At 35.9% G+C, this 13,353-nt stretch overlaps 2 protein-coding genes across 4 annotated transcripts; one reads left to right on the forward strand and one right to left on the reverse strand.

Annotated features, from left to right (window-relative positions):
* The first annotated feature begins 1,341 nt into the window (after positions 1 to 1,341).
* Positions 1,342 to 7,391, forward strand: LOC133314685 (SWI/SNF complex subunit SWI3C-like). 3 transcript variants are annotated; one of them, XM_061516205.1, is made up of 9 exons: positions 1,342 to 1,469; positions 1,697 to 2,224; positions 2,827 to 3,362; positions 4,386 to 4,753; positions 4,837 to 4,894; positions 5,171 to 5,298; positions 5,714 to 5,778; positions 5,889 to 6,073; positions 6,675 to 7,391. In XM_061516205.1, the coding sequence occupies exons 1-9, from the start codon at positions 1,442 to 1,444 to the stop codon at positions 7,137 to 7,139; spliced, it is 2,361 nt and encodes a 786-aa protein (XP_061372189.1). In that variant the 5' UTR covers positions 1,342 to 1,441; the 3' UTR covers positions 7,140 to 7,391. The 3 variants fall into 3 exon arrangements, with proteins under 3 accessions (XP_061372189.1, XP_061372187.1, XP_061372188.1); XM_061516203.1 differs by having other exon boundaries at positions 4,386 to 4,749; positions 4,821 to 4,894; XM_061516204.1 differs by having other exon boundaries at positions 4,386 to 4,749; positions 4,842 to 4,894.
* Positions 7,392 to 10,196: 2,805 nt separating this feature from the next.
* On the reverse strand, positions 10,197 to 11,823 carry LOC133314694 (pentatricopeptide repeat-containing protein At1g77405). Its single transcript, XM_061516216.1, has one exon. The coding sequence runs from the start codon at positions 11,652 to 11,654 to the stop codon at positions 10,308 to 10,310; it is 1,347 nt and encodes a 448-aa protein (XP_061372200.1). The 5' UTR covers positions 11,655 to 11,823; the 3' UTR covers positions 10,197 to 10,307.
* Between the last annotated feature and the right edge of the window lie 1,530 nt (positions 11,824 to 13,353).

Raw genomic sequence — 13,353 nt, forward strand, 5'->3', positions numbered from 1 at the left:
TTCCTCATCACATCGGTACGATGCGCTTCCGCATTTCTGATGATATACCTTCACAATCAACATTTATTGACAAAGTTTTTTTATTTTCAGTAGTTTGGGTAACGATATGTTCGCACTTGGACCGATGAAGGGAAGAGATTGTGGTTCTAGCTAACCACTATACCACAGCACTTTACCATATTGCTTCTATTTTTGTATTTATTGTATATCATTGTATAAATTCAATTCAACATATACAATTAATAATTTATTAAACCCATGTCTCCATATAGCCGATACGAGTTTAATAACAATGCTTTCACATATCAACACATATTTATTCAACCAATACAATCAATAATTCATTAACTCAGTGTCCTGATATAATCGATGCAGGTTTAATAACAATTCTTATATGTCAACACACATTTATTCGACTAATACTATCAATAATTCATTAACCCAATGTCCTAATATAACCGATATGAGTTTAATAACAATGTTGACATGTCAACTTACATTTATTCAGCTAATACAATGAATAATTCATTACCCCAATATTTGTCTAGATATAATCGATGCAAGTTTAATAACAAGAGGAGGGATTCACTTATCACCAAATAAGTTTCTCATTTTCTTCTACTAAATTTTAACCTTTGATTTTTGACGATCTAACAGTTATAATTTATTGGATGACATTAATTAATTAATTATTAATTCTCAATAAATTATAATCGTCAAATTGACGAACATCAACAATTAAGATTTGTTGATAAGAAGTGATAAACTTAATTAGTAACAAGTATATCATGTCCCTAATAACAATTTCTTACATGTCAATACACGTTTATTTAAATGATACAATCAGTAAGTCATTAACCCAGCGTATCTCCCGACATAATCCATGCGAGTTTAATACAATGCTCTCACATATCAACACATATTACAATCAATAATAATTAACCCAATGTCCCGATATAATTGATGTGGGGTTAATAACAATACCCTTACATGTCAACACACATTTATTCAACCAATACAATCAATAATTCATTCAGCCAGCCTCTCTTCTCACACAATCAATACGAGTTTAATAACAATGCTTTACATGTGAACACATTTATTCAACGAATAGAATCAATAATTTATTAACTCGGTGTCTATCCCAATATAACCGACGCGGATTTAATAACAATGCTATTACACATTTTCGGGTTTTCTACCACGTATCATATTCATATGGCCCAACCAAACACCCAAAATCGAAGCTACCTTTACTTGATTCAATCACACAGACAAAGGGGACAGGACTGACCTAAAGAACCATCTTCAAAATTTCTTCTCCTAAATCCATCACACCCTTTGCGCCAAATCAACGACCCCACATTCAAAATTTTTCGCACCCACACTTTCTCTCTCTCTCTCTCTCCCTCCCCTCCCTTAAACTTCTCTCCTTCTTCCCATGCCACCTTCCCCTTCCTTCCCATCAGGTATCTCATTAACCTAAATCTTCTCTCTCCCTCTTTTAAAACCCCCCTCACTTCTCACCTTTTTTTTTTTTTTTTTTTTTTGAAATTTCCCCTCTCTTTCTACAATGTCAATTCAAGTCAACCCCATTCCAATTTATGCAATTTTTGTTTTTAATTTTCACCCTTTACTTCTTAATTTCAATTGCATGCTTTATCTTCTTATCGCTTTTTGCTCTCTCTTTTGCCAGAGAACCGAACCAAATGGAGGAAGAAGCGAAAGAGGGAATCCCAAATCAGTAAGCGCCATCAGAAGCATCTCGACGACGACCAAGACGAAGAAGATAACCAAACCAATGCGGCGGAGGAAGACCGCGAAGACGATTCCGACGACCAATTATCCGCGAATCCGAAGCCTCCCGTCGAGATCGAGTCGCTGTCCCTCGACGGAGTCCAGATTTCGCAGTTCCCGGCGGTGATCAAGCGCGCCGTGAACCGCCCCCACTCGTCGGTTATGGCGATTGTGGCTCTGGAGCGAGCCAACGAGTCTGGCGATTGCAAGGTTCAGTTGCAGCAGAATGTTCCCGTTCTGGAGAATGTGTCTCACGGGCAGCTTCAGATTTTGTCGTCGGTGCCCGCCGATAGCCTCGCCTTGGATTCGGAGGGCGGTGGTGATGGCAGTAACTCGAGCTGCATTGTCGCTCCGCCGCCGATTTTGGAAGGTCCCGGCGTCGTTAAGCGATTTGGGAGTAGGGTTCTTGTAGTCCCTATGCATTCAGGTTCTTCTTCTTCTTCTCTCTCTCTTTCCCTTCCTTTCTCTTTTTCTATATCTATTTAGCTTCTGGTTTGCTTTATTTGTTTTTGAATTGACGTGAGAATGCCATAATCGAGTTTTTTTTTTTTTTTTTTTTCAACCTTAATGATTTAATGGTTTTCTCTAGTGTGGGCAATGTCTCTATTTGATTGGAAGGTGTATCAATACATGATGACATTAAATAGGAGTATAGGACCCCGACTCCTCTATATGCTTTATATTTTTCTCCCTAATTTAAGTTCATGTGTGAAGTTCTAGTGTTTAGGGTGATTTTGTTTTCTCTTTAAAATTGGAGGTGAACTATTGATTTTGTATAATATTTTATTCAATCAAACTGTTTGGCATCTTCCTATTGGGATGAATTTAAAAATCATTTACATGTTTTCTTTTTGCCTGATAAAAGTTTATGTAATTTGTTAGCCCCAGCTATGTACTGGCTTTTGATTTACTGTTTGGGGAGAGGTTGGGTGGGGTGCAGTGGAGTAGTCTTGAGATTTCAAGACTTGAACTTTTGGTTGATCGAAACACACTTTGAATTAAATGATAATTTGGAATATCTGCTAGCAGATTGGTTTTCACCAGCCACTGTGCATCGACTTGAGAGACAAGCAGTGCCACATTTCTTCTCTGGAAAGTCACCAGAACATACTCCAGAGAGGTACATGGAGTGTAGGAACTACATAGTTGCAAGATACATGGAGGACCCAGGGAAGAGGATTGCAGTCTCTAACTGCCACAGGTTGTTGGTTGGTGTTGGTAATGAAGATTTAAATCAAATTTTCAGGTTCCTTGATCACTGGGGAATTATCAATTACTGTGCTGAGGGGCCAAGCCTCGAGCATTGGGACAGCGAGATTTGCCTGAAGGAGGAAACAAGTGGTGCAATCTGTGTGCCATCAGCTGCTTTAAAATCCTTAGATAGTTTGATCAAATTTGACAAGCCCAAATGTAAATTCAAAGCTAACGAAATTTATTCATCGCTGACGACACACAATGGCAATATTTCCGATTTGGATGACAGAATAAGAGAGCATCTATCTGAAAATCATTGCAATTGTTGTTCTCGTCCTCTTCCAATTATATACTATCAGTCACAAAAAGAGGTACACTGGCTTTCAATTGCTTTTGTCATATCAATAACATGCTAGATGAAAAGAGGAATAGAAGTCTGTCAGTTGTTGATTATCACATGTGAACGTGGATTATCAGGTTGATTAGAAGTCTGTCAGTTGTTGATTATCAAATTTTCTTCCTCTTCTGTTTCTCCCAGTTGTGGCTGCAATCTCTTTCTCAAATACATATATCAACATATCTTTCCATATCAACTATACATGAACATGCTGATATATTTTTAGATGTATTTTTATTACATGTCAATGGCTCTTTAATTCCTTGCAAATTTGAATCTAAAACTATGCAATTGTCTGTTCACTGCTGTTAAGTACTCATGCCTTGAAATTCAGTCTTGAATGGACAATCTGCCACTTAACCATAGTAGAGCCTGACAGCTGACAAATGATTGCCAGTTTGTGAGATAGATGGTTCTTGATTAATATAGCCTAGTTGGGGCTTTTTCATGTAATGCTAGTGTAAAGAACCAATTCAACCCAATGGCTTAAGCAGTTGAATAAGGTTACATTAGCGGTTTTATATATATTTAACAGCTAATATATTATTTTAAAAGTTGGCATTCCTATGCAAGGAAGCAATTGCCTGTTAGAGAATAATTTAAAACCATTAAAAAGGTCTTCACCTAACACTTTAAGGTTTTGGGTTGAAGTGGTTCTTTACATGATATCAGAGCTTCAGTGACCATAAGGTCACGAGTTCGATCCTCACCGCCCCCCACTTGTGGAATTAAATAAGCATAAGGTAAAACAAAAAAAAAGTAGGCATATGCAATATCCACGTTTCAAGTCCAAAGGGCTCTTACGTGAGGGTGTGTGTTAGAGAATAATATAAAACCATTAAAAAGGCGCCTTTACTTTACACTTTAAGATTTTGGGTTGAAGTGGTTCTTTACATTGCCTGTTGAATATTATGATGACCCTTCTCTATATAAACTAGGCTGCAGAATACCTTTGAAAACCTTTGCCAGCATTTGTAATTAGCGTCTTATGTTACAGGTTGATATTTTTCTGTGCACTGATTGCTTTCATGACGGTAGATTTATCACTGGTCATTCTAGTATAGATTTTATAAGGGTGGATTCAACAATGGATTATGGTGATCAAGATGGGGATAGTTGGACTGATCAAGAAACTTTGCTGCTGCTTGAAGCAATGGAGATTTACAATGACAGTTGGAATGACATTGCCGAGCATGTAGGTACTAAGTCAAAAGCACAATGCATTCTTCATTTTCTCCGTTTACCCATGGAAGATGGAAAGTTAGAAAATATCAATGTTTCAAGCATGTCTTTGTCATCCAATGTGATAAATAGAGATGATAGTGGAAGACTGCATCGCTGCTTAAATGGGGATTCTGCAGGTCTGTCTTACTAGTACTTTTAAACCTTCTACATTCGATATGGTTTTGATTTTATATATGTGTTCTCACAGGACCTGTACATGGCAGCACAGATTCTGATGACAGGCTTCCTTTTGTAAATTCTGGAAATCCAGTTATGGCTCTGGTAGGTGACTGGTAATTATATGCTTAAGTTTATCATTTATTAAGGGATGCACTTGAAACATGCTTATAAAGAAGACCAGGATGTGGCTATCAGTACTGCATCTGATGTCTTGTCCTTAACTTGTTTCTTCTAGTTGCATTTCTCCACTTTGAATGGGCAAATCTTATTGATAATCATACTGTGTCAGAATTTCACAGCAAATTAGTCTGTCTTTTATATTCTGGAGTTCTTTTGCTACGATTCTTACACACTTCGTTTGGTGGATGCATTCTAAAGGTTGCCTTTTTAGCCTCTGCTGTTGGACCAAGAGTAGCCGCAGCTTGTGCTCATGCTGCATTAGCGGCATTGTCAGAGAATAATTCTGGCAGCATGTCACAAATAGAAGCACTGGAACATGATAATAGGTGAGTGCGACTGTCAAAACACTGATAATATTCTTAGATGAAGTGTTTTCTTGTAGGTTATTTCCTTTGGTTTTTTGTTACTCCTACGAGGACATCTTGTCTTTTACAATTATACTCTTTTTCTCTTCCCTAATAAATTTTATGCTCCTAACAACAACAACCAGCAGCCTTATTGTATTTGGTGGCATCGTCTACATGGGTCAATTCAATTGCCCTATAAAGATCCAAACCCCCCAACCCCCGCCAAAAATAAAAGAAGAAAAAAGCAAAAAAGAAAGGAGTGCAGTTGCATACTGGATTAAACATCAATCACTATAATTTTATAACTTGGAATTAGTTGTGCTGCTTAAGTTATTCTTTCATGGCCTGTAATAATCTTGTACAGAGAATTAAGATTTTATTTCCATCTATGAAGGACGAATCCAGAAAGCATACATAGTAGAGATGGTGGCTCTCATGGAGAAATTGCAATTTCAAATGGTGAGTTATGGTGGTTGTGTTTTTCAGTTGCTGATGTGTAATTGTACCCCATTGTCTGATAAGACCCAGTGTGTAATTATCCTTTAGAGAAATGTTTGTTTTGATTTCAGAGGACAAGGCAAAAATGCTTGGTTCACGGGGTCAAAATGATGGTGGGGCCACCCCACTATCTGCGGAGAAAGTCAAACGCGCTGCTAGAGCAGGCCTCTCTGCTGCAGCAATGAAAGCCAAATTGTTTGCCGATCATGAAGAACGAGAAATTCAGAGGCTATGTGCTAATATTGTTAATAATCAGGTATAGCTCCTTCCTTTTTATTTCTTAACTCCAGTTGCTATACCTAGTATTTCGCTTTATGTATTTTTATCTTTATTTTCACTTTATTTTATTTTATTTTTTAATTATTTATTGCTTTTTTAATTTCTAGTGTCATATATATATATATATATTTATATATAAGGGAAGGATATTGTAACAACCAATTAGTGTTACTGTCAATCAATTTCACCGTTAGATCGATTATGTTGATCCAACGGTCATATTTATTTTTATATTTGTATGATTATGATTCCCTATATTTAATACTTTATATTTATTTACACTTTTGTATGGTTATGATTTTTTATAGGAAATCATAACCATAAAAAGATGAAAATAAATATAACCATTGGATCAACATAATCGATCTAACGGTGAAAATGATTGGTAGTAATACTAATTGCTTGTTACAATATCCTGCTCCACACACACACACATATATATATTATCCTCTCTCTTTTTCCCATAAGCTTTTTGTACTTTTTATTACTGTTTCAATTGCTACCGACTGCAAATAGTCTGGGATAAAGGTATTGTCAATGTTGTTGATAATGAGATGGTGGCTTGCTGTTTTCGACAGTTGAAAAGATTGGACTTGAAGCTGAGGCAGTTCACAGAAATTGACACATTGTTGATGAAAGAATGTGAACAAGTTGAGAAGGTGAGAGAGAGGTTTGCCGCTGAACGGTCCCGTGTTATATCAGCACGTCTTGGAACTGGTGGAGCCACTCCTCCAATGAATGTAGCAGGTGTTGGTCCTTCCATGGTTAACAATAATAGCAGTAATAGGCAACAAATGATGCCTGCTTCTTCCTCACAGCCTAGCATCTCAGGGTATGGTAACAGCCAAGCAGTTCATCCACACATGTCCTTTGTCCCACGGCCTTCAATGTTTGGTTTGGGGCAAAGGTTGCCCTTTTCTATGATACAACAATCACAATCAGTTCCTTCAAATGCGATGTTCAATGCCCCTGCTAACATGCAGCCTTCTCCCAATCATCCGTTGTTGAGGTCTGTATCAGGGACTAACTCCGGTTTAGGTTAACTGGGGGAGTAGATGTTAGTTTTGGAGCTTCATCGTACAATTTTGTTTGGGCATTGTGTTCAGCAGTGAAGAGTAAATTAGGTTGATGTTTCAGGAAAATTGTTTAGATTTTAGGGTAATTGGTTGCAGTTGATTATAGAAGTGTTGCTTAAAGGAAATAATTAGCATTTGATGTTCGACAGTTCTTGTTTCTTTCCTATAGTGCTGCACTTTAGAGAACATCAGAAGTTTATTGTCATCAAAGGAAACAGATCTTGTTTAGTTTGTGTACACAAACAATTAACTTGGAAGAATCATGATCAGGCCATGATGACTTTTATCTGCTATGCAATCTCGTGTTTAACGTTTCTTAGGGGGCATTTGGTACAGGAGAAATTTTTTTAGCTGAGAATTTCAATTTTCAAAAATATAATTTTTACATTCAGTTCATGATAATATCCGAAAATTTAAAATTTAGAAAAATTTATTTTCTCGGGATTCTTGAAGAATCCCGCATACCAAACGCCCCCTGGAGATAAAGTGATCTTAAAACCATGTCGATTTGAGATCAAGAGAATTTGTTTTTAATAATAAAGATTAAATATAGTGTCGAAATAAATTAAAATTATAAAAATATATCTTTCTCAATTTTAAAATGATGTTATTTTGAGATTACTATAGATATTGGAGAAAAGTTATCTCTAATGATGAAAGAAATATATATATATATATATATATATATATATATATATATATATATATATAGGGTTTAATATTTTTGTTTTTATTGCATAATTTGTTTCTGTCACACATAAAATTGAGTGAGTTTCACTAATATTTTATTATTTCTCTTTATAATATGAGTATGGCTGAAAAAAACTTATGTAGCAAAAATAGAAATATTTTTCACACACATAGATATATATATATATATATATATATATATATATATATATATATATATATATATAATCACTCATTAATGATGAGATAAGAGAGAAAAAATGTGATTTTTAAATGAGTGGTTGTAATCAAATATTATGACCACTTTTTGACATAAGAAGATCTAAATCTTAACCGTTGGTAAGAATCACTAGTCTTATATCAAATCTTAACCGTTGATTTTTGTGTATATAACGGTTGAGATTTATTAAGTCTCACTCATTAATTAATTATTAATTTCCAATAATTTTGAATCATTAGATGCATGAAAATCAACGATTAAGATTTGGAATAAGACTTATTATTTTTATACCGGTTGATTTTAAAACACACACACACACACACACATATATATATATTGGTTCATTGTTCTGCCGTTAATGCAGATAAGTTATCTATATTGAGCCCAAAACGACGTTGTTTTGAGGCAAAAATCAAGGTATTTTTGTAATTTTAATTTATTTCAAAGTTATAATAGTATTTATAATTATAATTTTTTAATATTTCAACACCAAAACGACGTCGTTTTGAAAGTAAATACAGATAATTTATCTACAGTAATTACAGAAATAGTTTTCTGTATATATATATGTATATATATATAATGGCATGTTATTCTTACACCAAAATGTTATTCTTACGGCAAATCTTATTTATTGATTTGCTTGAATCTCACATATCTATTAAAAGTAAAGTGCTCACTACACAATTTACAAAAAAAAAAAAAAAAAAAAGTGCTCACTACACACACATGTATATATATATATATATGCGCGCGCGCGTGGTAAGATAAACTTTTATATATATATATATATATATATATATATATATATAAAAGTTGATCTTACCACACGCGCGCACACATATATACATATAAGGAGATGTTATTCTTACAGCAAATCTTATTCATTGGTTTGCTTGCATGTCAGATATATCTAATAAAAGCAAAGTGCTCACTCCCCTGTTTTGAATCGTATAACTGCCCTGTTTTGAATCGTATAACTCACAATGTTTGTACTGTGTAACTAACACTGAGAGAAATGGGGAATCTATGCATAGAAGCTGCAATATTTTACGGGTTCAAGGTTATTTATTCACTATGATAGAAGAACGAAGTAGACTCACATGACATAGCAAATTGAGAGAGAGGTACAAATTTATTGCGTATAGTACAAGGGAATTGAAGTGGAACCTGATCTTTGTGATCCTCGAAAGCAGAGGAAATGGAAGTGGTGATGGAGGCACCGACGGAGCGGTGAAAGCGATGGTGGTGGCATTGGCAAACAGTCTTGAGGCACGAAGAGATAATCCTCAACGAACACGGCAACAAGCCGTTATTCTTCTTGAATTAAAGGGAAATTTAATATATTAGATGTATGAATAAGGGTGGGGGGAAATTGGCGGTGAGCTACATTGCAAATGGATGCTAAGTTAGCGCCACTTTTTTTTATGTCATTGTTCATGACATTAGTATAGGGATAAAATTAAAAACAAATATAGACACCAAATATTTACTAAATTAAAAATTATATAGACCAAATAAAAACTAAATTAGAAACTATGTTTAAGAAGTAAATTTAAAATAAAAGATAATTACATAGACCAAATATATAATGCGTTTATTGTTTATTGCCTACATTTACTATGATAGCATTTCTTATAATATATTAGCTTGAAGAATGATGGGGTTTATTATATATCCTTAATGACGGTAAAATAGGAATAAATTTTTGGTGCTACTGTTGCATCAAAGATTCAGTACATCCTACCAATAAAAATATTACATGTCAGCCAAAGTTTTTTTTCTCTGTCAAATTTTTTTTCTCTCCTCTGATGTGTAATACTCCTATTGGTGAGATGCACTGATTCTAGGTGTAACAGTAGCACCAAAGATTTATTCGATAAAATAGATCGGTAGTCATTAAGAAGTCTACTCATATCACCACACCTGTCACAAGGAATGCAATATAGAACCAGTGAATTAATGCTGAACATGAAAAACATGGCCAAAAAGAGAGAATGATGGGCAAACGATAATTGAAGTTGTAACGTATACTGAGGATTGAGCACTATAAATATGGGAAATCCATGCAAAATGAAGATTTTATAATTAAGGATACAAAAATAGTCACCTACTTACTTCGATTGTATTATGAAACAATGAGTTGGGAAGCCAATACAAAATATTGTATCTTACCAGCAATCTTGATTTGTCGAACATAAACAGTTATTTTTAATGAAAGAAACTCAAACTTGCTCCAACTCGGGATACCCCTTGCGAGCCATAATTGGTTTGAATTTCATTGTTAGCCTATATCTCTTCCATATGCCATCTTTTATTCTCTTGTGCACTTCATCATCCAACAAGCTATCCTGTCCTAAGGCTCGAAGCCCATCACAAACCAATCTATAAGTATATTCTCTAGGTACCGACCCTCCATCAACCAACTCAACAAGAAAACTCCAAGCATCAACAACTCTTCCGGCTTCACAAAGGGCATGAATGATAGGAGTATACGAACTAGAACTTGGTATTCCATGATTCAACCTCTGCATATCCCTCAACATGGCAACAGCCTTATCAATCTCATTCACAGCACTATAGTACCTAATCAAAGAATCATAAGTAACACGGTTGGGGACACAGCCCCTTTTCTTCATATCATCAAACAACTCCAAAGCTCTCTGAGCACGGTAGGTCTTGCAGCAACCATCAATCAAAGCATTGTAAGTCACAACATCAGGAACAAAGCCCTTGAATAGCATAAGCCGGAAAAGACGGCCGGCTTCATACAACCTCCTCCGGGTGGCCTTCCGGCACCCGGTTTGGACACCATACCTGCAATAAGAACTTATCAGTATGGTGTAAGTAAAGATATCCGGTGGGCACTGGAACCCGGGCAACTCCATCTGCTCAAACAAAAACCTAGCCTTGTTGAAGTTCCCAACCCTGCAAAGTACATAGATCAAAGTGTTGTATGCATAAACATCTGGCCTGCAATAGAACTGCTTCATTCTATAAAATGTAAACAAGGCTTCGTTAGCAAGCCCTTCTTCTCCTAGGACTTTTATCAAACATGTGACGGTCGCTGTTGTAACAAGCTTGTCCCTTTCTCTCTGGGACATCACTTTCAAGAAATCCCAAAGGGTCTTCATTCTGTTCCCTCTCGCCAGCACGCACGCCATCTCCCTGCACGTGCTTTCCACGTGGGCGAAACCGAAACGGGTTTCGACCCAACGGTAGAACTCGAGGGCTTTGTTTACTCCGAGGTTGATTTTACGAGGGTCTCTGTGTGCGGCGGGGCCCAAAACGAGGGCGTTGGCGCGGAGCTTGCGGTGTTCCTCGTTGAGGTTGCGTTGTCGCAGCGGAGCGCGGTGGCGGAAGCCTTTCTGGCGACCCATGGAGCGAGGGGACTGGAACGAGTATCGGGAGATGGATCGCAGCACCTCCGTGACTGCGTCGGCGGTCCACGAAGGAGGGTTGGGAGAATGTGGTGGTGGGTGGGCATCGAATGGATGGTCTTTGATTACGGCGACCAGTGCTTGGTTCGCGAGGTGTTTGTGATAATGGCGCAGTGGGTTTGTTGTTATCATGCAAACTGTGGTTTGGAATTGGGAGTGTTTATGGGACTGGACAGTGGACACCGTTAATCACGAAAGCGTTAAGGTCAGGGTTATGAGAATTGAGAATGCAACAAAATTCATGATGGATGGTTACCCCTTAGTTTGGCGTGCGCAATTCTGGCGCGAATAACAATTTGAAAATGATAATAATGGAGTGGCGTGGTTATAACTTTTAAATCCTATATTCATCGTAAGTATTTCGGAAGACAGGAAGAACCTGGCTTAGTAGAGTGACAATTGACAAACTTCTGACGTTATTATTACAACAAAAAATATGTTATTCTACCTTTTTTTTTTACGGTCTATTTTGCCTATTATTTTTCAATATCATTATATCAGAATTTCAATTAATCTTTACAATTTCTCTTTTATCTTCATATTTTGATCTAACAATGTTAAAAAGTGGTAGGCATGAAGAAAAGTAAGTAGAATTATTTATCTCTAAATAAATTTATAAGAAATGTGTTTCTCATGTTGTATGAGGTAATTTTATCCTGTATACATAAAAAATAGATAACATCCACTTTTTCTTTTTCTCTTTTCTTTTTAAGAGATCCCACATATTTTTTTATTTGTTGTATTTTGTCTCATGTAATATAAGAAATATAAATTTATATAGTGCTTTTTTTCCCCTTTGATATATGATTAGTTCAAGAGATGTTGGGCCTCATCATATAGATTAAGTCCGATTCAATTAAAATATGGGACATTTTTGTCGTGAGATAGTTGTGTTGGTGTTGGAGCGATGACCTGTTTATACCAACTTAGTATGATAGTATCTAATTTTATTGATGGACTCAAATGGCTTTTGCAGCCTATCTCGTTTGCAAGATGTCTATTTGTGAGCTATGCGCCTAGCTAAAATTATGTGTTTGTCCGTCGGCCATTAGTTGTTGAGGAAACTTAGGAGCTTTGAACTGTTGTTATTATAGTTGTATGTATGCGGAATGACGTATACGCGGAAGATATGTGTGTCCTCACTCTTTTAAGTTTCTGTTATTAGGCCTCTTAAACTATTAATGAGTAAGACATTTTATCTCACTTAATATGGATTCAGATCAGTATATAAATTAAAAGTGTTCAGTTAAGATTAAAATGTCATATGATTAGATACTTTTTAGGGAAATCAAATTCTCCTGTTGTAGCAAACGCAAATTCTCTCCTGCTCTCACCATAAAAAGCAGTGCATCCCATTTTTGATTTTTATTTTTATTTTTATATTAGGTGGGCTCCATCGATTCTTCTATGTGCAGAAAAAAATGGTCTCTTACTATAACACGAGAGCCATAAACCGCTACTTTTTATATTAACTATTGATGTAAGATTTAGGTTGTGTTTCATACATTGAGGGAAAATACAAAGAGAATAATATATCAAAAGTGATTGAGGTACTAGATAACTTTTTGGGTTATGCACTTAATATGGCTGAAATAATGAGGGGATATGAGTTATAATCTTGTATTCTGTTTGTGATGTGGATGATCTCCTGATTTGATAAAATGGGTAATAAAAAAATTAGAGATTTATGTTGTCCTGAATTACTTTTATCTAGTGTGAGAGATCAAAGGAGTTTTTCACAACCCTCATATTTTTACCGAAGAGGATTTTGTTGTGCCCCTATTTCCCCTCTAACTTTCATGCTTGGTGATCGTTTGGAATGGCTTTGTTT

The sequence above is a fragment of the Gastrolobium bilobum genome, unplaced genomic scaffold (genome assembly GCF_033153095.1).
Source record: "Gastrolobium bilobum isolate Gb01-03AN ecotype WA unplaced genomic scaffold, APGP_CSIRO_Gbil_v1 utg7360, whole genome shotgun sequence".
Classification (NCBI taxonomy): domain Eukaryota; kingdom Viridiplantae; phylum Streptophyta; class Magnoliopsida; order Fabales; family Fabaceae; genus Gastrolobium; species Gastrolobium bilobum.